This window comes from Ctenocephalides felis, unplaced genomic scaffold, assembly GCF_003426905.1.
Source record: "Ctenocephalides felis isolate EL2017-DRISC unplaced genomic scaffold, ASM342690v1 CF-g0.4_SCAFFOLD_01492, whole genome shotgun sequence".
Classification (NCBI taxonomy): Eukaryota; Metazoa; Arthropoda; class Insecta; order Siphonaptera; family Pulicidae; genus Ctenocephalides; species Ctenocephalides felis.
Window position 1 is genome coordinate 46,111,788 of NW_020537646.1, and position 26,650 is coordinate 46,138,437.

Sequence of the window (26,650 nt, forward strand, 5' to 3'; positions counted from 1 at the left end):
AAAACTTAATATTCTATAAAATATAACTTTGTATTATTGATTTATTTATTAATATTAAAAATTAACTGATTTTGTTTACACATTAAAAGAATAGATAGATTATTGTTGTTATAAAGAATAATTTATTGTTGAATTTGAAAAATTGACAGAATAATTAATAATTTTAATTTTTTTTGTTTATTTTATTTGTAATATTAATTAAAATACAGTATCCTATGAGCTAGTTAATTGGCTAAATTTATTCACTCACACTTACAAACATACGTATGAAATTATTGTGCCAGATTTTAATACATATATTAATAATTATCACTCCAATGAGTGATTCACGACTTTTGTTAATTTCTCCAAAAATGCGGTAATGTTGATGGTCTTGAATATATTGTTTAATTGTCTATGGGAAACTTCTTTTTCAGTCATTTCGAGTATTAAATTTACATTAATTTAATTAATATAAATTGATGTTTTGTATGTCTTGATTAGTTTTATTTCAAAAATACTATAACTATATCAAATATTATCAATTATTTGGTTTTACATTTTTGATTTGGTTCGTAATAATTCTTATAAGCTCTTTATTATTTTCAAGCCACATTGTCATTGAACACAGTTGTTTTTTTTGTCAAACTTACAGAACGTTGATGGTACGCTATTCTAGACATGTACATTGTGTTACTGAATACTTTTTTAAATATAAATTTATTAACTTCCCGTAGGGTAAGTTATAGTAATCGCAAAAAAATCGAAAATGAAAATTTTTGCATTTCTCGACGTTTCAAATGTTTCTGAATATTTTGGCATACCTTAGAAAAATGGATGTATGTGTGTTCGAATACAAATTTTCGTCGACGATTTCGAGAACATCGATCAACCGATTTAAATAATTTAAAAAACATTCGATTCGTACTGATGAGGAGACGTGCCTATTAGTTTTTTTTATTAGGCAGCTCTAGCCGTTCCGAAGATACAAGGCAAAAAGTGCCAAAAACGGTAACACGGTTTTTAAGAGAACGGAGCGTCCGATTTTAAAAATTCAAAAAACTTTACTTGTATTGACAAGATGAAGAATTGATCACATTTTCATGAAGGCAGGTCTAGCGGTTTTGGAGATCTAATGAAATAAGTAAAACAAAAAGCCATTTGGCGGTCAAAAATGATCATTAGACATATGCACATCAAATTATCAGATATTTTATAGAGATTTTTACAATAAGTATGAATTTTATTTACATTCCGTACCAATGTTTATCCGTTAGACGGCGACGCGGCGCTTACGCGCTTTGACGAAATTTTGAACTTTTTGCCAAAGCAATCGCACTGCTTTAGCTGCGAATGAGACGAATCATCAAAGCGCCGCGTCGCCGTCTAACGAACAAACGATGTTACGGTATAGAAATGTAAACAAAATTGATACACATTATTAAAATCTCTATAAAAATCTGATAATTTGATGTGCATATTCAGTTCATCTTGTCAATACAAGAAAAATCTTTTCTGAATTATCAAAATCGATTGCTTCGTGCTCTTAAAAACTGATGAAGTACCGCCAAAATGTTCAGAAGGTTTTAAAACGTAAAGATATATAAAAGTTTTTATTTTCGATTTTTTTGCGATTACTATAACGTACCCTACGGGAAGTTAACATGAGTGTAGTGATTTCTTAGTGTTGAGATCGCAATCCCCAAATCTGAGAGATCTAGACGTTCTTCAATCTCCCTTAAAGTTAGGGATTTGTGGCTATATCTACTATTACTATGTGTTTAGTATTCTGTTCTGCTTAGACTGGTGTTCTGTTCAGTCCATATCAAAGTAATTACAGCAATTATGATTACTACTACTATTAATTGCATCAATTTGACTGAAAATTGATTAAGAATATTACTATTCATCTGCAATTAAGCACACGATTTGAAATTCTTTAAATAAATAAATAAGCATATAAAAATATAGATAAAAATAGGAGAAATACAAACTAAAGATAAATATAAAACTATTATTCGTTTCTTTAAAAATAGCTTAACTTACGCATCCTTGCTAGTCGGCTGTTTAATTGATTGTAGTACTGACAAGAACAGATCAAAACAAGCCTGCAAACGACGAGCTTGATAATATGGAAAATTTCGTTTTAAATTACATACTGTTATTTTTTTCTTTTATTTTTTGAGTTTCCAAAATTTATTTTCACGCTCTAAACGAGTTTTTTACTTTTGAAGTTAAATTCTAAACTTTAATCTGGGTTTTGTTCTGTATGTTTTGAACTTAAATCTATCTAGGGGCTGTGAATTTTGTGCAAATTTTCAGAAAATTTGAAACATCTTGCGTTTATTATTTCTTATGTTTAACAACAACATAAGAAAATTCAAAGCTTTATAAAACTTCACATTTTTGTTATAATTATCTAGTATTAATTAAATATAATTATCTATTATTGGTTATTAAACGAAGCGTAGAAAAACAAATTGCTTCGGAATGGAACATCGTATGCTACTAGTTTCATTTTTAATGTCTGAATTAAATTAGTAAAAACTCTTGAAATTCAATAATAAATGTTGTTTTGAATATATTGATAAAATGTAATATAACGGTTTTCATATCACATTTTACATTTTGAACTACCGCTGTTATTTGAACATCGATATTTTACTCGGGCTTCAAAATTTTTCTAAAATTTTGAATTATGAATGAGGTGATGCAATTTCAGGGCAAAATATCACTGCAACTTGAAAATTTAGACCGTTGCTTTCTGATTGTTGATTGAATGGGATTTTGGAAGCAACTCTTAGAATAAACACCTTTTTAGTCTTACGAATTGGACAGCATGATATTAATTTAAGCAATGTAGCTTTCGATGTGCTGGTTTATCACCCTTAGATCATGTATCGATTTAATTAGTTTACATCATCAATTTTTCATCAACAATGATGATACGTTGTGTGTTATAAATCCCTTACAATTTACATGAAATTTAGTCCAAAATATGTTGAGTGATTTTCAGTTGTTGTGTTGGATACATTTAACATCTAATCCGAGTTCCAGGATGCTGTTCGATTATGGTTTTCATTTGGTTTTCTGTAACTTCAGAGTCTGTTTAATGTTAAACTGAAAAATCTTCAGAACGGAATGCTTTATAAACAATTTTTGCATTTTCAGTTTGTTATACAATCAACACCAGTCAAATATGTCGAAAATTTATTTTTTTAACTTCCCGTAGGGCAAGTTATAGTAAACGCAAAAAATCAAAAATGAAAATTTTTATATATCTTTACGTTTCAAAGGTTTCTGAATATTTTGGCATACCTTACAAAAAATGGATGTATGTGTGTGTGTGTGTGTGCGTGTGTGTATGTGTGTGCGGATACAAATTTTCGTCGACGATTTCGGGAACACCGATCAACCGATTTGAATAATTCAAAAAACATTCGATTCGTATTGATAAGGAGAGACGTGCTGATTAGTTTTTGGCGATGGCAGGTCTAGCCGTTCCGAAGATACAGGGCAAAAAGTGCCAAACATGGTAACTCAGTTTTTAAGAGAACGGAGTATCCGATTTTAATAATTCAAAAAACATTTTACTGGTATTGACAAGATGATCAAATCAAATCAAATTTTCATGAAGGCAGGTTTAGCGGTTTCGGAGATCTAATGAAAAATATAAAAAAATGCCATTTGGCGGTCAAAAATGATCATCAGACATATGCACATCAAATTATCAGATATTTTATAGAGATTTTAACAATAAGTATAAAATTTGTTTACATTTCTATGGGGTCCGTACCAATGCTTATCCGTTAGACGGCTTTGACATTTCGTCTCTATGCAGTTCAAGCAGTACGATTGCTTTGAAAAAAAGTTCAGAATTTCCAAAATATGTCAAAATGAAGAAAAAAATTTTTTTTCAAAAGAAAGTAATTTTTTGTCAAATTTAGTTTCTCAAAAATCTAATTTTTTCGAAGTAATTTTTTTTCAAAAAAGTGAATCGTTTTTAAAAAAATAATAATTTTTGGTACGGGAAGTTCCAGTAATTTGCCTTAAGGCACGATGCCATGCGCCCCACTAGTTTATTCATAAAATTAACCTTAATCTAAAAGCTTCAAAAAATATATACAAATTGCTGGCAATCCTATAAAAGAATGCTAACATAGTATATAAGGTCGCGCTCGAAAACACTTACAGGTTTTATTAATTGTGTAGTTATTACTTTGTTAATTATCGCTAAGATCGCGTCAGTATTTTATGATGATATATTATGTCATTCATTTTCTTCTTTATTCATACGCCGACTAAATCATGATACTTCTGAAGAATAACTAGCTGATGCATATTTACGTATTATAATATTCATACTTATTTATGAATATCGAAAAGCCAAATAAAGTAGTACAATATTGTTGTCTAATTAGTGTATTTTTATTTAGTATCTATTGATACAACTTATAGTATGATTATTTTTCCTTTGTAGAAAAGTTATTTTAATGTTATAATTTATCAATTAGTGACGAGCAATTCTTTACACTCATTCAACTTTCCCGTAGGGTAAGTTATGATAATCGCCCAAAAATCGAAAAGGATATTCTTTGCTTATCTTCACGTTTTACAGGTGTTTGAACATTTTAGCATACCTTAGAAAAAATGGATGTGTGTGTGGGTATAGGTGTATGTAGTATATATATATTTTTGGATATAATTTTTTGTCGATGTTTTTGGGAGCACAGCTCAACCGATTAGAATTATTCAGAAAACATTCGATTCCCAATAGTGATTAGTTTTTGGCAAATGTTGGTACTGCTGTTTCGGAGTGCAGAAAATGGAAATTAAGTTTTTGAGAGAACTGAGTGTCCAATTTGAGCAATTCACAAATATTCCGTTTGTATGACGTAATGAAGACTTGATTAGGTTTTTGCAATGGCAAGTCCAGCGGTTTTGGAAATTCATAAAAATAAGTTTAAAAAAATGCTATTTGGCGGTCGAAAATCAGATTGTAATTTGAATCAACCGATATGAATGGTATCAAACACCTTCAAGAAATTTTGAAATTAAAAAAAAACAAATTTTGTTTTCACAAAATTAAAAAAATATCAGTATTTTCAAAAAAGGCATAATTTCAATATTCAAATTTTTCTGGTGTGTTCAAAAATGTTCAAAAAAATTCAGAACTCTCAAAAAAATCTAATTTTTCTTTTCCAAGCTTTTAAAAGTTTTAAATTTAAAAAATCTAATTTAAATATTTTTTACTACAATAGTTTTTTGCATTAATTAATATAAAGTCAGCATGAATAGTATCCTATAATTGATAATATTTCTAATGATTAATTTTTGTAGGAGAACCTTCTTTATTTATATATTGGTTTAGAGATTGTTTCAAGCTATTTAATTGCTTTTACATTAAATTTATAGTGCTTATAATGATTTCTTTAGGGATACTAATGATAACTTTAGGGATATCGGTAACATAATCAAAGTTGACGCCGCCATATTCCTTACTTGGCAAGACTTTTCACAAAGCTACGTTTCAGGAAAGAAATTATCAAAGCCAAATGAATTTTTTTCTGATTCTGAATATCTATGGACAGAACAAAAAGAAATCAGTTTATTTGACAAGCTTAATAAGAATTAAATAATAAGAATATTTTTATATAAAATATGAGTAATATTTAATTTTAAACAAATATACAAATTAAGGCGCATGATTGTTATCAATTCACATAAAATTTATCAAGGTTCCGATTAATCGCAACTTGTTCCGACATTTCAATAACAGAGCTCGGTGAAAAGGGATATGCAATTCCCATTTTATAGAGGTCTCTCAATAATTACGAACAACACACCATCGCAATTGTGCTAGGATAATTGAAATGGAAACTCGAATAAATTGTGAAATAAAATAGTATACTTATTAAAATTATGTTTGAATATATGCTTGATCTACCTCAACCGGCCATCGTATTAAGGTGCCAACGGCTTTCTGTTTATTTTCTAATCAAACTAAAAAAAACAAGAACATCGATTTCTGTATATATATACTAGATGACCCGCGGGCGTTGTCCTGTACCCATGTCCATAATTTAAGTTCCAATTTTTTGAATATCCTATTCTATACTTTTTAATATTCTATTTCTATTTAATGTTTTTCCATTTATGGTCTTAGCATAAGCTATATACGTATTGGTGACTGCAGTTTTTTAATCAGTATAAGAAATTCTGAAAGGATAAATATAGTATCTACGGTAAAAGAACAATATCACCTTTGTTATTTCCAACCATATATTGCTTCAATAATTTGTATAATATATAATAGTCTATAGTTTTTATAAACACGTACCCTATATTAGTTGCTCTTTGGAAATTACAATTTCTACATTACATGTTTTTATTAATAATTTAATAAACATTATTGCTTTAGTTAAAATCTTAGGTGAATTCATTTGCAAAATCTAGTTCATATAGCACTGTTCAATCTAAGATCATGATGAAACAAATTAATTTTTAACACATGAAACAAAATTCTAAATCATTTTTTCCAAGAGCAGAAATATTTTTTTGTATTATTAAATATTTTTTAAGCATAGTAAAATTAAGTACAGTTAAAGTAAAGCAAAATGCGACATGAATAAGTTTAAAAAAATAATGTATGTGCAATCTTGGACGTATTGTGTTATTTATTAAAGCAAATTATATAATTTCATCTGCCAAACATATATTGTAATTTATATTGTTTTAATTTCTGGCACATCTCAGCAGGTTTTCGAACAATAATATTGTAGATATTACTTTTCTTATTCATAATCATGAATATAGATATTATATGCTAATATTGTCGAGGCTCGCTTGAACTTAATTCAAATTTCAAGTTTCGACATTTTTGGCAGATGACAGTTCTCGTGTATCAAAATGCTTTCAATCTCGAACAATGATATGTTGCTTTTTGCAATTTTTTTCATTTATTTCTACAATATTACTATATTTTTATAATCACATACATCCCGAAAAATTCTCTTAACAAACATCAGAAAGATTTATCAAAATCCGAATAATCGGTTAGGAGGAGTATATTTTTATATACATCATTACAGAAAAATTTATATATAATATATTTGCGTCTTTTATTTTTTACATACAAGTACCATAAATTTAAATAACAATTTAAAGATCTAGATTTTACGAATAATTATTTTAACTTGATTCAAGGATTTGTTGTGAAATGTCTTACAGATTTGTGACTAATATGTGTTCTTAAGCCAAAAAGTCGTTCTTTTATTATAGTGCATATTTTTAACATCACGAAGAAGAAATTTGTTTTCGTCCGAAAATCCGATTCGCTAAATTTCTGTCTTGACGTTTCAAGTTAATCTGAATCATTTTACAAGAAAATTGTAATTGTATACCTGTAATTACAAATGTTGGAAATATTTCTTTCGTAGATATTTTCTTGAAGTTGCGCCAGCACCGATTAAAATCTAGTTTAATAATGAACGCTTGTATCGTTTTTCTTATAAATAAGTTAAATTAAACTATGTACTCGTAAGTGGTATTTTGTCTTTAGGCAAGTTGCATGAGCTTTCCGATACGTGAAATTATAGACTTAATCAATGTAAATTGAGATTTAGATTTTTAGATGCCCATTATAACTAATCGTAGCAATTTCCAATTGATATTTTTTAAACAAACTTATAATATTTGTAATTATATTAATTATATAGTGCACAACACCCAACGCATTATACCTAACTTTAATGAATTTTTATAATTCAACCGTTTTTATAGTGCTATAATCTATAATCTTTAGCTATAATCTTTTAGGATGTTTGGTGAGACCATAAACTCTATCGCCACACAAATTTTATTAAAACCGATCGTTGGCAAAATCTAATCACTCCTAAATGATACCTTTTTGAACGCTTATTTGAAAATATAGAACGGTTAGAACTTTTTTAGATTTTTCTGTTAATTCTGAAGAAACAGCTCGGCCGGTTCGGCAGATAACGTCGACGAAAGGCTCACATTTAAACAGCTCACATTCAACCACTTTTTTTTCAAAACTGGTCTCATACATTTCAGAATGTCTTGAAACGTCAGATTTTCTGGCGAAAACAAACTCCCTCGGGATGTTAAAAACAATTCTACGTTCTTAATATAAATAATTCTCAAACGGTTCGAAAGATATTAGTTCAGGAATTTCTAAGCAATATTAAAATTATATAAGTGGCAGTTAGGACCTAACTTTATTTTTAATTCTAAGAGGAATTTCATATAAGATCTTGAATCTGAAATAGATGTCAACACACTTTATCACAGAGTTGAGAATAGATTGATATATTGAGTCATAGCAAGGAAACAATTCATAGGTCATGTAAAAAGGAAACCAGTTGGCGATAAATCGATCTAATTATAGGGAAGAAAAAATTGAGTTATAAATGATATAAAAAATGTATATGTTTTTTCCACTGAGAACTACTTTTAAATGCACGATTTATTTGTACTATAAATTTTATAGCATATATAGAGCCATTACTTTGTTACTCATTCTTCAAGCAAGTTAACCGTTTTCATTATTCTTCGAATTAATAGATTCTTTTTTATCAAGATACCTTTACTACTACCTTTTCAAATGTTATGTATATTAGATATATTTGCCACATACCTGCATTTTTAATATCCCATTACCAATTAATTAACTTTTTTTAAACTAGTTGGTTTGGTATTTAGCCTTGAGGCAAGTTACATGAACTTCCCGATATGTGTAAATAATTGACTTAATCAAAAAAAATGTGTAAATAATATACTTCATCAATCCTACTTTAAAAAAACGATAATAATTTTAGTAAAGTTTGACGAATTTTTAAAATTAAACTACTTGTCGTAATGCCGTAATATTACAGTAAGTTCTATAAGACCATGATGTATATCGCCAAAAAAAGTTCCATGAAAATCGGCTTAAATTTTTTTTTCAACAGTTCATTACAAGAAAACGGCTCGGTAGATTTTCACCTAAAATTAATCAGTACCATTCGCAACTAATATCTTTCGAACAGTTTTTGATTTTTTAAAATCGGTTCGGTAGGATGAGCTTAAATATGGACGAAAAGTTTAACACTTTTTTTTCAAATTGCAAAGAAACGGCTTGGCAGATCGTCGCACAAAACTGACAAACGATAGTCCTCACCGAAATACATCAAATGGCTTTTAAATTTCTGAAATCGGTTCAGGCGCTTTTGAGAAAACGTCGATCAAAAGTCTAATTTTGACAAATGTCAAAAAAACTATACCAATTTTTGCAAACTTTGACGAATTTTTAAAGCTAAACGAGTTGTCGTAGGGCCGTAATATTTTAGTATGACCTAGAAAACTATGATATCTACCGTCAAAAAAAAAAATCATAAAAATCGTCAAATTTTTTTTTTTAAAAACGTTATTGCAAGAAAACGGCTCGGCCGATCTTTACCAAAAACTAATCAGCACGATTCCCAACCAATATCTATCGAATGGTTTTTGAATTTTCAGAATCGATTCAGAATTGCGGGCTAAAACGTGGGCGAAAAATTTTTCACTTTTCTGCAATTTATAAAGAAACGGCCCGGCCGATCGCCGCACAAAACTCAGAGACGATAGTCCTCATCGAGATACATCAAATGGCTTTTAAATTTTTGAAATCGGTCCAGCCGTTTTGGAGAAAACGTCGATTTACGGCAAAAAATCTGTTCACACACACACACACACACACACACATACTTTTTCCAAATTTGGTCTCATTCGATTCAGAATGGCTCGAAACGTCGAGAAAACATAAAATTAGCGAATCGGATTTTTTGATGAAAACATTAACTTCTCCTTCGGGAAGTTAATAAATATCTCTGATCAATCTATTTACTTTTTTTACACAAGGTTTTACATAAATAAAACATACAAATAAATCAATGTTTGAAACAGCAGATTTTCGTGGTTCTGGTTCTAAATCATGATAAAATAAATAATAATTTCGTTTATACATTTTTGACCTTCCCTTTATTAACCTCGATGAAATCTAGATTATAGACAACATTTATGCTCCATAAAATGAATGGTTAATTGTTTATTCAATTAATGAAATGTAAAAAATGAGTTATATTACCAACAGAGTTCAGAATGTATATATTAAATTCTGGTTATCAATGAAACAATCCGATCTCCTACAATTGGTATAAAAAGTACTCAATAATATTATCTTCCTAAAGATGTTTGATTATTTTATATTTTTCTTTTAAGCTTCTTACCCATTTGCATTTCATAATATTATTAACATACATTGTTTACAATATGAATAAATTTTGTTAAATTGATGTTTATTGCATTTTCAATCAATTTTTTTTTTAAAGAAAAAAGCTTCTTATGTGTTAGCTAATATGCTAATCAATGAAAAAATAAAAAATAATATTTGGGATCGAAAATAACTAGACTTATTCAGCTATTTCAATTAATTTGATACTGGAAAACATCCCTGAACTTTAATTTTCACATTGTGAAAAATGATATTGTCTCCGAAATATAATATCGAATCTAAAACATCTGAATACAAATTTTGATCAGCGCTACATTTTTGGAAGTTAGTTTATAATATTAAGTACAACTCCATACATATTGTTTTTTTAGTTCATATAAATTTTAACCTAGCCAATGTATTTCTTCATATTTAATAAAGTCTAAAAATGAAAGTCTCATTTATAACCTTAAAATTTTGCGAAATTTATTTGCCGACTTTTGTGGGCTAAGCAATGAAAATATTTTAGATATCATAACTTCTAGATATGATGTTAAAATTGAATATATTGCAAATCAATATTCTCTCTAATTTTTTTTGAGACTTTATTAAATAATCTATTTTTTTTGTGAGACTTTACAAGCGTTTGGAGTTCAAGTTTTAATTTCAACAACAATTCAATACATATACGCATATTTTTTATTTTGTACATCGTTGCCACGACTGTAGCTTAATATGATGAAGGCACCTTGACTGCATGCCAAAATATTGCTGAGATAAAGTAGTAATATGAGTTCAGGGAAACACATCAATTTTCATAAAACAAAGGTTTTTTACAGAAACAGCAATGATGCACAGGAATAGACTTACAATCATACATGAATTTATTAGTAACGTGAACTATGTAATAGAAATCGGTTGATCCATGTTTTAGCATTTATATATACATATGTAATATACATACATATACTTATTTAATTTTTAAGTTTTTTTACACTATCTTTGCTATACATATCATATACATACTATGTTTTTATTATTTCATTCTTATATCTTATGATATCTTTATATATTCTACATTATCTAATTTTTTTATAACTGCCTTCTTTCATTTTTTTTCCTTTTTTCTAACCTCGCTTCTTCTTCTAACTTCTAATTCTAATGTATTCTGTCAGCAATTCAAATTCTACTTAACTCTCGGGGCATTAGTCACTTTTTCATTCTTTGATAAAATTATACTAATTCTATTCAACTTCTATCGTCTTTCAATTTCTTCATTCTTTTTTTTTACTCCTAATTCATCTCAACTGTTTAATGTAATTTTAAATTTAATAATAGAACTCAATAAATCAAATTCTATTTAATTTCAAATTAACTATTTTTTAAATTTTATGTCAATGACATGATTCGATCCGAACATCCGGTATAAGTCGGACACGCTACTGAGTGAGCTATGCCCGTTACATATAATATATATATGTACATACATACATATATATATATATATATATATATATATATATATATATATATATACGTATATATATTAGATGGTAGAGTCTTGGGTTTGTAAATATTTTGTAGAGATTCGAACACAGAATCCAAAAAGTAATAGAAAACAAAAAAGTTTTTTAAAAAAACATTTCTTTATTTATTTAGTGTCGACGTTTCGGAACTAGGTACGTTCCATCTTCAGGACTTCTCTCAAGAAATATGATCATGATAAGATTTAAGCAAACAATATGTAACATATTATATGTTTAAGAAAAGCAGAAAATTGTGGATTTTTTATATAGAATGAATAAAATTATGGAAAAAATAATATACAGAAATTACAATTTAATCAAAATGAAAATTATAAAAATAAATGAGTGGATTATATAACAAAATATTAAAAATGTTAAAAAATTAGAAAGTTTTAAGAAAAGCTTACTGAAAAAAACAGAATTAATTACCTGTATGATTGATTATACACTTCATATTTCTGTACATTATTTTTTTCACAATTTTATTCATTTTATATAAAAAAATTCATCATCTTCTGCTTTTCTTAAATCATATCAAGATCATTTTTCTTGTCAGATGTCCTGAAGATGGAACGTACATAGTTCCGAAACGTCGACAGTAAATAAATAAAAAAATGGTTTTCAAAAAAACTTTTTTGTTTTTTATGACTTTTTGATTCTTTGTTCGAAGCTCTACAAACTCTGAGTTTAAAATAATATTTTTAGAAATTCATTAAATTAATCCAATTTTATCATCTATTTTTAAAATTACTTGTCAATTTATCAGATAATCTTCATTTTTATAGTTCTTAAAACTAAGGCTTTGTTTTATAAAAATATATTTTTTAATTGGCCTCGATAACTTTGAGCTTTTAGCCCCCTGCATTTAATTTACATTTATTCACATACAATTTTTCAACTGACTTTATTCATTATCTCTTCAAATCTTGTTTTCTAACTTCTAATTTTATTAAACTCTTATCTTCCTTTATTAACTTCCCGTAGGGTAGTTATAGTAATGAGACGAAAATCATTTCTTCACGTTTTGAAGGTTTCTGAACATTTTGGCATACCTAAGAAAAAATGAATGTGTGTTTTGTATGACCGCATTTTTTCGTCTACGTTTTCGGGCGCACGGATTAACCGATTATAATAGTTCAAAAAACATTCGATTCCTATACATAGGGAGATGTGTGATTAGTCTTTTGCAAAAGCAGGTGCAGCCGTTACGGAGATACAGATCAAAAAGTGCGGAAAATAGAAATAGAGTTTTTGAAAAAACTGAGCACCCGGTTTCAATGATCTACAAAACATTCAATTCGTAATGATGGGGAGAAGGGGTGATCAGTTTTTGGAAAAACAGGTCCAACTGTTTCGAAGGTGCGAAGCTAAATGTACTAGTTTATTTTCTGATCGCGCGTTTTCTCGCGATTACTCCTAATTCAAATCAACTTTTCGATTTTTTTTTTTTTTTTAATTTAGCAATACATTTTTTGCCAATGTTAGGACTCGAAGCGACATGCTCTGACTGGGCTATGTCCGCCTCAAAGTGATATTATTTTATATAGTTTTTGTTCCTGTGAGGTAATTTTTAGTTCTTCATCTGTTCTTTTTCATTATGTAATAGGGCTTTCCACTAAATCGTCTTAGTTTTGTCCTTGTGTCCTAATTATATAATGTCTGTGCTCTTGCACTTCTGACACCCCAACGTATGGAATGATCTAAAAATAACGAAGAATCTAAATGACTGTACGGTCTGCGTTTGTACAACACAAATACGCGCACGTGTGCCGAGCTGTAACTTATTTACCTTACCTTACTCGATATTATAAATTGAAATATTTTAGAAATAATGCGTCTTTTCCAATTCCAATATGGATAGTGCAATACTACTGCTACCATCAAACTACTACTTATAATTACATTATTTATTATTTTATTTATTTACATATTAATAAACTTAATAATTTAAATATTTACATTATTTATTATTTCCATATTTCAGTCAGACAGAGGTGCCTGGTATGAGAGATTATGAAAAACAGTTTTCATATAATATTTACGTTTCATTTGACTATAATATCTATTTCAATAATATAATATCTATATATATATAACTTTTCAGTCTTCTTTGTCTTCAATTTCCTTATAGTACTTCTTTATTTTTCTTTTAAAATTATCGTTATCATTGGTCATCTTAATATAGTCTGGCATTCGTTATATATTTTGCTAATATGACATTTTCTCTCAAATTCTTCTTTCTATTGTGTTCAATGTGAAAATTGTTGTGTTGTCTAGTGTAGTGTTCATATATTTCTTGATTTGTGTCTATTGTTGCATTTGTTTTAATTCGGTTAAATTTCATTTTGTGTATTAGTTTGCATTTCTCTATTTTAATTGTGTTATTTAGTGAATGATTATTTGTTTCTCTCTGTAAGTATTTGGTGGATGTTAGATGTGGAAAACTATATAAATTATTCATTATTCTCTGTATGTCATTTAAGTTTGCTTTAGTTGTTTGGCTCCATGTTGTTATTCCATATAAAATTATAGGTATTATTTGCGTTTTAAGAATTAGTATTTTATTTTTTTTTTGACGAAAGAGTGGATCCTTTTTAATTATTAATTTATCCAATTAATTTTTGTGCTTCGTTAAAAAATTAAACCAACGGTTATGTAAAAAGCCTTGCATAAGCACAACTAAGATTCTTTTACAATTATGTGTAAATCTCTTATGTTAATTTTTTTGGCAAACATTTAGTTAGACTAATAAGCTGTTTAAAGTAGCGAACATAGCACAAACTAAATACACGAGATTTGCACATTAGGAAAATATTTTGAAATACATAATTAGTCATAAATTGTAACTAATTATGTATTTCAAAATATTTTTCCTAATGTGCTCGAGTGTTTAGTTCTGGTCTGTTTGCTTATTTTAACTTAAAATTAACAACAGTTTATCATTTTTCATTAGCTGTAAATGTTTTTACCAAGGTTTTTATTTTAGCAATTTTACTTAAGGGGCACAACTAGTGTGAAATTTTCAAAAAATCGAATTTTCAATTTTTCCATATTTCAATAGGGTTATACCTTTAAAAATAACATTAGTGCAGTAAACGGAGAGGAAAAAAGGGTATAACCTCTGAATTTTTTTACTGTGCTCCGAATTGAACGAAATTTTGGAATTAGGTTCATATTACCCTCAATTTCAAAAGTGAAAACAATTCGGGTTGCGCCATCACCCCCCGGGGGGATGACGCCCCTTCTCAATTGCGTATTTACAATTTTTCAAAATAACGTCGGAAATCGATAGAAGAACTAATTATAAGAATAAAATGTCTTTTATAGTTTTTCAAAAAAACTAATACTTTTCAAGTTACAGGCCACTAAATATTCATATATTTTTGGCGCTTTTCTTCGTTTTTTTGCAAATATCTCCTAAAATATACATTTTAACGAAAATCATGTAATGAACAAAATAATGTCAATAAAAATCTTAATAAATTGGTATTACATAAAGTGTTCTAGGAAAAATATTAAGCAAGATTTGAAAGAGCAAAGTCGTTTTTTATTTTGTTCAAGATTTAATTGTTGTATTTGAAGCCATCTAGCGTCGAGGTTTTACATTTTATGCATTTCGGTGAAATTGGGTTTTATAGTGCTCAACATAAGCGTTAAAATGAGTGCTGTTACAAGTTTTTTGCGTGTAAAATGAGTGAGCTATCATGCAAATAAGATGCTTGTACGAAGTTTTTTTTTTTTAAATCATATGGTCTAATGAGCGCCATTTCCACCAGAATTACAGTAATTCACATTCCATCTAGAATTCACTTCATTATAGACATCTCGATGGATTTTAGCAGATTCACTACTTTAGTACAAACTATTTTCAGAAAACACACGATTTTATAAAAACTTTTTTCTCCATTTTTTTTAAAAATCAAAATTATTTTCATTATATCTCAAAAAGAATAAAAGATACGTATAAAAGCATATAGATAAAAATCAAAGGGATCTTTCTGGCTTATTATTGTTTTTTATTATTTTTCTTTCACACAAAAATTGACAGAGTTATGAATGTTTAAAGATTGCGCGGCCGCGCAAATTGGAAAAAAAAGTTTTTATAAAATCGTGAGTTTTCTGAAAATAGTTTGTACTAAAGTAGTGAATCTGCTAGAATCCATCGAGATGTCTATAATGAAGTGAATTCTAGATGGAATGTGAATTACTGTAATTCTGGTGGAAATGGCGCTCATTAAACCATATGATTTAAAAGAAAAAAACTTCGTACAAGCATCTTATTTGCATGATAGCTCACTCATTTTACACGCAAAAAACTTGTAACAGCACTCATTTTAAAGCTTATATTGAGCACTATGAAACCCAATTTCACCGAAATGCATAAAATGTAAAACCTCGACGCTAGATGGCTTCAAATACAACAATTAAATCTTGAACAAAATAAAAAACGACTTTGCTCTTTCAAATCTTGCTTAATATTTTTCCTAGAACACTTTATGTAATACCAATTTATTAAGATTTTTATTGACATTATTTTGTTCATTACATGATTTTCGTTAAAATGTATATTTTAGGAGATATTTGCAAAAAACCGAAGAAAAGCGCCAAAAATATATGAATCTTTAGTGGCCTGTAGCTTGAAAAGTATTAGTTTTTTTGAAAAACTATGAAAGACATTTTATTCTTATAATTAGTTCTTCTATCGATTTCCGACGTTATTTTGAAAAAATGTAAATACGCAATTGAGAAGGGGCGTCATCCCCCCGGGGGGTGATGGCGCAACCCGAATTGTTTTCACTTTTAAAATTGAGGGTAAGATGAACCTAATTCCAAAATTTCATTCAATTCGGAGCACAGTAAAAAAATTCAGACCTAAAACGCTCCGTTTACTGCACTACATACCAAAATTTTAAATCGATATCTTAAATAGTTTTTGAGTTACAGCCATTTAAAGAGTACATATATAGTACATAGTATAACGACCATTTTATCTTTAAACGCGTTTTTCTCGAAACAGCATAATCCGAATTTGCTGCAGTGATCACTCAAAAACCGATCACTATCGATTTTTTTTTACATGTTCTATATATAGTTCTCCGTAAAATGAACTATCGATTTTTTGATCGGATCAAAAATCGAATTTTGGCAGTCCAAAAACGATCAAAATTTTGGGTAAAATTCGACTTTTTTAAAAAAAATGCCGTCATTTTGTCAATTTTTGATTTTTTTTCTTCATCGTAGTTCATTTTACAGAAAATATTATCTAGTTTAACAAGCATTTTTCTTTTTTAAATTTAATCTACGTAGAAGGCCGGAATCACTGCAGCAGTGAAGGGCCTTTTTTGTCGCGCCGCTGGAGATCGACGATAACTTAAAAAATAATTAATTTTTTTTTTCAAGAATTTTACTATGTATTCTCAAAACATGTATAAATATATTCCCAAAATTTTGAAATGATTGATAAAGTAGTTTTTTAGGCGGTTACACTAGTTGTGCCCCTTAATATTAAATTTATTTGGTTAACATATATCTGTATACAACTGTAAAGCAATTACTTGAAATCCTTGAAATGAAATTAAATTTAAGAGACATAACACTCTACATAGATGGCATTTATTTCGATTTGAATACAAGGACCTAAGTAAGGTCCATGGGATTTTACAATAATTACATATCTAAAATGAAAAATACTCTTAAAATGAACACTGAAGACCCAAAATGACACTTTACTTAAAAACAGATTGTATTATGTCTAATACGGTTTAGAATAAATTAAAGACTCATCATGGCAAAGAATTAGTAATGTTATCAAGTCATGGTTTTAAAAACGCATACTATATAATGTGGAAGTACGTAAAAACAATAATTTTTATATTAATCTGTCACGTCCCAAAATGGTATTTTACATACTGCCGGAACATTGGCCTCTGTAACCTCAATTAAGATGACCATATGGGTGAGCAAGAAAAGAATTCGGCAATTTTTCGAATTTAAAAATGATATGTTTAACGTCAGCGAATATTTCAACCCAACTTTGTTATGGAGATGTATAGCATATTGCGCATTTAGATATGTATAATTTTTTCGGTTCAAATATTGTAATAAAAGTTGCAAGTTTCAAGTTGCATGTTCATTTGTCTATTTGCTCTCGGTAACCATTACATATTTCTTCTTCTTATTTTTTTCAATTCCTGCTCTTTTTCAAATTTCTAATTCTATTTAACTTCTAGCTTCATTTCATTTTTTTCTTCATTCTTCTTTTAATTTTAGCAAGCTCCAATATTTCTCTTCTTATTCCTAATACAATTCATCTATTCGAATTCTGTTATTCCTATTTTTTTTAATTTTTATTTAAATTCTACTTAACAAATACAATTTTTATTTGATTTCAAATTAACTACACTTTTTTTTTCCTATATTCTAAATCAATGACAGGATTTGATCCGAAGATCCCTGTCGTGTGAATCGAACACGCTACCGAGTGAGCTATGCTCGCCACAATTGCAATAATATTATAGACAATAGAAAGCTTTAAAAAAATTGCGATAAACAGGTACAAATATTGCTTTTACAAAAATCCGGGATGGAAGATAAAAATGCGGGACTTTTCGGTCAATTCCAGGACGTATGGTCATCTGCCGACATATATGCACAATAATCGACTACAAAATTATTCTAAAAACGCCTGGTGACTTTATAACATAATTTTCATTAAAAAGCGTGACTTCTTTGAGTAAAGGTGAATACTTTATTATATACTGAACATTTTTTTAATACGCATTCAACACAAGATTGGATGTGCAAATCATACCGATTTGATCAAATTTCGTTAATTAACGCATTTTTGTTTTGAACTTGCACTGTTATAGATACTCAGACGAATGGCTGAAATAATATCTTACTGAGAATACAAAATGAGAGCAGGTGGAGTGCATTTTCAGACAATATGAAGGAAACTAGAGTTTTTCAAGGTTCACATTTAGAATTTTTGCTGTTCATGGCGCACAGCCGATTTAAAAATCTATAAAATGATCAATAGCTAGTGTGGTATATAATTCTATAGTTGTTAGAAGTTATTTCCAAACTAAACAACTGCGTCGTAGTAACGGCTCGTAGCTAAGCTAAGCTCGGAAAAATGTCTTTCTAGACCTCGGGACTCTCATACTTGGAAAATCAGAAAATTTAATTCAACTTGTTATAAACGATCATGAGGTGCACGTGGATAATGTTCTTTGTTTTATAACACAGAAATATCCTTTCATTTTCAGTCGTAGCAAGAGCTCCTCTTTCTTTCTTTCTTTCTTTCTCTCTTTTTCTCTCTCTTTCTCTCTCTCTCTCTCTACCTCCCTCACCCCCTCTCTCTTAATACAAATATATAAATACAATAATATAAATACAAATGTAAATTAGTAAATTTAAAAACACTTATGTAACTAAAAAATATTAACTAGTTGGTATTGGTATTTTGCCTTGAGGCAAGTTACATGAACTTCCCGATATTTGTAAATAATCGACTTAATCAATAAAAAATAAATTAATTTATGAGTGATTAAAAGTATTCCGAGTGGATTCATTACACACAATTGAACATGAACAAAGACGTTCTAAACAAAGCTAATTTTCAAAAATCAACAATTTTTATAATTGAACCAGTTTCCATAGGACTTTACTGGTTTAGTGAGTTCATTAAGACCAAGTACTCTATCGTTATATCAAGTAAATCGTCTAATTTCAATTTTAACAAACGTCAAAAAAAACTACTCATTTTCTTAAACTTTGAAAGTTAATAAATGTTATAAGTTCCATTTCCATAAGTTCAAAAAGCAATTTATTAACTAGCAAAATATAACGTTTAGTGTGAGTTCATTTTAAGTTGTAAAACTTTGCGTGATATCATCGGCTAAAACTGCTGAATGACGAATAAACTATACACTTCAAAATCACACCGCGAACATATCAAGTTAACTTATCTATTTCTTAGAGTCAATACAGCTTGTAGCTGTTTCTTTGTTATGTATATGCAGTATGTGTTACATATGTAATAACTGCTTGATAATTAAAAGATAACCTAAATTTATAATTAATTGTAGAGTTTAGAATTGAGATTAGTTTTGATGAACATAAATGCTATACGTTCTACAATGTGTGAATCGTAAATTAATTACAATTTAGATGAATCAATTTAACGCGTCAAAAATTGAAAGATCTTAATTTTTAAACTTAAATACTATAGCGTTTTATAATTTTTTGTGCATTTTTGGCGACTTTTGCAAAACTTATTTGGTATCAAAATTATAATATCTATACTTTATTTCTTGGTATTGCATTCATTGAACAAACATAGTTATTTAGGTATAGAAAAATATTTGGAAATCTACTGGCATTATTTTTTTAAATTACTTTATGGCTCAAAAATAAACTTTTATTCAGTACGAAATGATCAAATGCTTAAACTAATCGTAAAAATCTTGTTCAATTCGCTACAATAAATGAGAATGATAAAGTCTCGTTTGTGAATAAATTTCAAAAAATGCAACAATTACGTAATACGTGTTAATAATTCGCTCATAAAATGAATTTTCAATGCTTCTAAATAGTTTCAGTAAGGTTTGAAAACCAGTTAATTTGGTTATTTGACTTATAAAGTACTAGCAGTAAAGAATAATTTTCTGAAGTGTTTTAATATATTTTACATATTTGACTTTAACTTAGCTTTTGCTTTAAGGATTTTCTAAAATAATATTCATTCGTGATTCTCAATTGTGTTTGAAATTTATCATTTAAATTTATCTGGTGTTAGCATATTGCACATTACATTGTTTCCTACTTAGTAATGAGCTTGATTGTTTACAATTATTTAATAATTTTATCAATCAGAGAGTGTCTATGACCTCTTCATGTACTAGCAGTTTGACTGAAAAAGTAGTTTATTGAATTTGATTGAAAATCCGCCAATTTCGCGAATCATATAAAAATATTTATATTATTGTTCATTTTCTTCAATAACGAGACGCCAATAAATTATAAAATTGAGTGATTATATAACTCCAGAATGTTGCATTCTTTATAAGGAAGATATAAATTTTTCTTCAATTGTTGATCAAATATACTTTTCAATTAACGTGAATGTATAATTTTTTTCCGATGTGTAATTAGTTCATTGACACTATATAATATTTTCAAACATTTGCTTTTTCAAAAAATGCGTGGAATTAATTTGATTATTTTTATGATATGATAACGTGTTAATTTTCATCAATTCTATATATTAGTACTCGTAATTGTGATGGCCTTGAGAAATATCCACAGCATCATTCAGAATCATCACGTATATTTGTGTTTGCATTGTTATTTACGTTTGTATTAATATGATATTCTCAACAGTAAAGTTTCTTACTTCTAAATATTGCGATAGCTATAGACTTTGGTGTGTATATTTATATGGATAATGTGAAATATTTAAGCCGTTTTGTATAGGAATGACTCAAATTTGGACGAAATATCCGTAGACATCATTCGGTTTTGTTAATAAATTAATTTCATGAACAAAGGATACACATAAGTTTACCATTTTGTGGGCGACGTTTGAATTTATAGCCGTGTTTTTTGCGAACTCTTGCAATTCTTCTAAATGAATAATGTCTGCATATATAGGCTCATGGCCGGTAATCTCGGAACAAACGTCTGTAACCCGAGTTTAGTTAGAGCCCCTGCCGCCGGTCGCGCTTGTTTTTTTTTTTTTATTTTTTTTTCACTTTGAAATCGAATTTGACATATGACAGATACTTAAATTAAACATGGCGTCCATTGTAATAAATTTTTCATGGAGAGATAACCTAGACAATATAATAAATGCTTGTTAGAGTAAAAAACAAATAAGCTGTCGAAGTGCATTGTTTAACGAAGAAGAAATACCAAGAAAAATGCATGTATTATGTAGTTCCAGCGAGAAACGACGAAGTAAAAGTAAAATAAGTAATAATATTTGCCGGCTTTCAATCTAAGTGAGTACTTTTATTAATATGCATACTTCGAATTACTTTCATTTGATTGTACTATTCTGATATGATTTTTCATTACAGTTTAATAATTCAGAAATAATTGAGACATTTAACTATATCAATACTAGAAATTTTAAGGTTATAAATAGACAGAGAGAATTCCTGTCAGCTCTCTGAAAGGTATGTTATTAAATAACTAAATATAAATTAATCTTGTTCTAATAATGTAGGATCATAACTAATAATTCTACATCGATTTTTTCAGCAGTATAAAAGGAAAATACGTTCAAATGTAAAATGTTTAGACGGTTTACTAAACACATTCACAAGTGTACAAGTATTGATATGAGATGAATGAATACACAGGAAAAAACAATAAGAATGAAGTCTGAAATGTGCTGAAATCTTTGCTGATCTCCCACTAATATTGAACAGTACGACTCGTAATTATATATTAAGTCAGTTTGGAGAACATACTAAAAACACTAATGATATAATCGTAAGTGAAAGGAAATTCTCAATAAATGGTGAAATTCTAGCTAGTGCAAAGGTTAATTTAGGTTTGGCTATGTCACAGGAAAAGTTTTTAAGTATTAATAATTTCATTTTGATATTACAAGAAATATTATTATCTGTGTTGTTTAATGATGATAAAGGGAATCACATTGTATAGATTTTCAGGAACTGTCAAATGACAGGCAAAGTATAATCATGATTAATGATAAAATTCTAAAAAGCAAAGGGATAAAACACCCTTAATGTGCACTTGCTTATTGCATTTGACTATTCTGAAAGAGATGTCAATAGCTTTACTCTAAAATGTCTTATTGTAGATGCTATAAGAAAACTATTAAGTACTGTTATAATAATATCAATGATTGTTGTTTTTCTTTAAGACAATGATAATAATGACATTTTGAACAAACATTTGAATGCACATTAACAATAGCGCAGAAAAGATTCCCAAATAGAGACTGTACATCATAGATATTATGTAACTTAATGTTAATCAAAATAAATATATATGTAAATATATATATATATATATATATATATATATATATATATATATATTGGTTATATATTGATCTGAATCAATATCAATCAAAGAATTGTGGTTATATATGTATATGTATATATATAAATAATATATACATTCATGTACATTTCTATTCTTTTTGTGCTCAGCTTGAAAGGCTGATATGCTAAAATGATATTACACACACACATATATATATATATATATATGTATATATATATATATATGTATATATATATATATATATATATATATTTGTATATATATATATATACATTGTGGATAGCGTGTACATTTAAGTACATTTTTATGCTTTTCGCACATAGTTTTTACAGCTTACTACCATCTATTATAATCATATATAATGTTATATATATATATATATATATATACATTGTGGATAATGTGTATATTTATGTACATTTTTATGCTATGTGTGCTTTGTTTATAAAGAGAACTATGTAGATATAATGTAGAATGTTTTTGTGAAAAATAAATGCTTCAAAATTTTTTTTTTTTTCAATTTTTCTTTTTTTAAATTTTGAATTAAAACGGTCCATATAATTTTGGTTCATTTCTATAGTATTTTTTATACGCACCCGTTCAGGCGACTAGTGCCATCTGTAGCGCGGGGCTTCAACTAACACAGGAATGTGGCAACGAAATATGGCCCGAGAGAGCGATCTATATACTCTTCTTTTATCTATCAAATGTAAAACTTCATACTTTTTAAAATATATTTTTACGAGTATTTTTATTAAAAGATTTTCAACGCATATTTGATTCAACTTACTGTTAGTGAGATTGGTCCATCCTGCACCAATTTTTCCTGCAACCTGAACATCCTAATCGGTTTTATTTCAAATTTTCTTCATTGATACTGCTATTTCATACAGAATAACTTGGCTTCTAAAACTTCCCGTAGGGAAACTTATAGTAATCGCAAAAAAATCGAAAATATTTTTTTTATATCCTTACGTGTCAACAAAGTCTTCTAAACATTTTGGCACACCTCAAAAAAATGTGTATGTGTGAGTATGTGTACGTACATGTGTTTGTGTGCGCGGATATAATTTTTAGTCGACGATTTCGAGAACACGGATCAACATATTCGATTGATTTAAAAAACATTCGATTTCCATTGACGGGAAGACGTGCTGATTAAGTTTTTGGCAAAGACAGGCCTAACCGTTTTGAAGATATGGGGCGTAAAATGCCACAAATCTAGTCCAGACATTTAAGCTTAAATTAGGTAAGAATCTCAGAATTCGAGATACCTAGCTGTAAGTCTGTAAATATTTGTACACTGACACCTAAAAGTTGTCTCAAAATCTACTATGGTAGGGTGTACGTAAAACAAATGTAGACAACTTTTAGGTGTCAATATACAAGTATTTACAGACTTACAGCTGGGTATTTCGAATTTCGAGGTGAACTTACTATAATGACTGGACTATAATTCAGTAGTTTGAGAGAACGGAGCGTCCTATTTGAATGATTCGAAAAAACACTTCACTTGTGTTGACGAACTGAACCGGTAAAATTTTTGACGGCAAGTCTATCGGTTTCGGAAATATAATGTAAAAAGTAAAAAAAGGTCGTCAAATGGCAAAAATGATTATTAGACACACGCACATCAAAATATCAGATATTTTATAGAGATTCTAATAATAAGTACAATTTTGTTTAAATTTCTATGGGTTTCGTACCAATTTTTATAATTTTAACCGTTAAACTACGGTCTATGAAAAAATTAGAAAAATTTTCAAAATACAGAAAAAAAATTTTTTTTTTCTAAAGTTTTTAAAAAATTGTAATCATCTTCAACAATATACATTATCATCATATTTTATCATTATAATTTATATAGTTTGCTATGACAATGATAAATAAAACTCAATCAATCAATAGTGTTATTTATTTTTCCTCAGCATCCAACACGTCTCCTGAAGACGATGCAACTGGCTGCGAAGATGAGGACGAGGATGAGCTACTACCTTCAACTTCATCTTCATGTAAATCTGCACAACTAAAGCCATCACTTGATTCAGCATGCTCAAGTATCCCAGTCAGTTCCTCAAACGTTGAAATAGGATCTTCCCGTTCCCCGAAATGCTACACCAAACTCCCTGCCGACGTGCGAGTATGTCTAATCGGTGACTGTGCGTCGGACACGGCCGTCTGCGCAGCGGCTAGGGTTTTTGGATATCCGGTGGTCACGGACCCTCAATGCACAGCAGCGAAAGATGGTAATGACCCACAAAATGGCGGTTGCATTGTTTATGTCATGAGGGAGTTTGCAGGCGAAGCATACGAGGTTCTTCATAAGACTAGACACAGGTAATAGATTTTATATTACTTTTTTTTAACTTCCCGTAGGGTAAGTTTTTGTAATGGGCCGAAAATCGGAATTGAAAATTTTTACATTTCTCGACGTTTTGAAGGTTTCTGAACATTTTGGCATACCTCAGAAAAAATGGATGTGTGTGTGTGTATGTATGTATGGATACAAATTTCCAGTCACGTTTTCGGGCGCACGGATCAACCGATTTGAATGGTTCAAAAAACATTCGATTCCTATCGATAGGGAAAAGAGCTGATTGGTTTTTGGCAAAGGCAGGTCCCGCAGTTACGGAGATAAGGAGCAAAGAGTGCAGAAAATAGAAATCGAGTTTTTGAGAGAACGGAGCATCCGATTTGAATGATCTAAAAAACATTCAATTAGTAATGATTGGGAGAAGAGTTTATTAGTTTTTGGCAAAGGCAGGCCCAGCCATTTCGAAGATACGGAGCTAAATATGTAAAAAATGGCAGTTTTTGAGAGAACTAAGCGTACGATTTGAATGATTCAAAGAACTTTCTGCTTGTCTTAACAAAATAATAGATTTTGGAAAAAATATTTTGTTTCAATTTTTTTTTCTTTTTTTTTTTAATTTTTTGTATATCGAAAATTTTTCAGATTTTATTTTTAATTCTGACTATAGTTCTAATATACTTTAAACAAATAATTTCAACTTTGCAATTCAGTTTATATAATTCTTATAAATATTAGACAATGTTACAATATTTACAATAATCTATTTGAAAACATTCAGTATTCCTGGAACATTTCGTTACGGTACGGGAAGTTCCAGCAATTTGCCTTAAGGCACGATGCCACCCACCCCACTAGTTACTCTTTTATTAATAATCATCAAAACATAAATACATTCTATAAATTATTTTATATAAGTTTTTGAGTCTTCTAAATCCTGGCCAAGAAGCAGCGGAGCAACAAGTGGATTGGGATGGCTTTCTAACTTGTGATGGTGGTTAATTGATTTTGTTCTTAATAAGTCTTTAATGTATAGCACATTAAGATCATCGTGGTGCGCCTGTCATCATTCTAAGTATTTTGTATCGAGTTCTCTGTACCAATGCTGCATTTGACTTGCTAGAGCATCCCCAAAGCTCCAGTATTTTATTTTCAAGTGATAATTTTGAGTTATAACCTATCAGCCAATACAGTTCCCTCACTGTGGATTCGATAGATTTAATTTATGTTGTGATGTGATATTTCCAGGTGAGTCGTCGATCAAGATGTATTCTAAGGATTTTCACTATAACGATTGTTGGAATTGGCATGTTGTTTAAGTGAACTACAGGGCAAGTTTGTTTATTAAGTGTAAAAGTAATATGCTGTGATTTGCTTTCATTAATCCTGATGCGCCATTCATTTGTCCATTCATAAATTAAGTTAGGATGTGTTGTAACTTATTAGAAGCTATTTGTGGACATTTGTCACAAGATAATATAGAAATGTCGTCAGCAATCGTAGCAGTGTAGTAATTAGAATCGTCGGGAAATCCGAAGT

At 28.9% G+C, this 26,650-nt stretch overlaps 1 protein-coding gene and 1 long non-coding RNA gene across 2 annotated transcripts in view; both read left to right on the forward strand.

Annotated features, from left to right (window-relative positions):
- The window catches only part of LOC113371478 (protein ECT2-like), a 365,352-nt gene that overhangs the window by 3,018 nt on the left and 335,684 nt on the right, over window positions 1-26,650 (forward strand). Inside the window, exon 2 of the mRNA XM_026612101.1 lies at window positions 24,729-25,137. Coding sequence (XP_026467886.1) covers window positions 24,729-25,137 — 409 coding nt within the window. The remainder of the gene's footprint in view (window positions 1-24,728; window positions 25,138-26,650) is intronic.
- Window positions 21,439-22,796, forward strand: LOC113371492. Its single transcript, XR_003366628.1, has 3 exons — window positions 21,439-21,761; window positions 21,840-21,938; window positions 22,024-22,796. It is a non-coding gene; the product is annotated as an uncharacterized LOC113371492 (long non-coding RNA).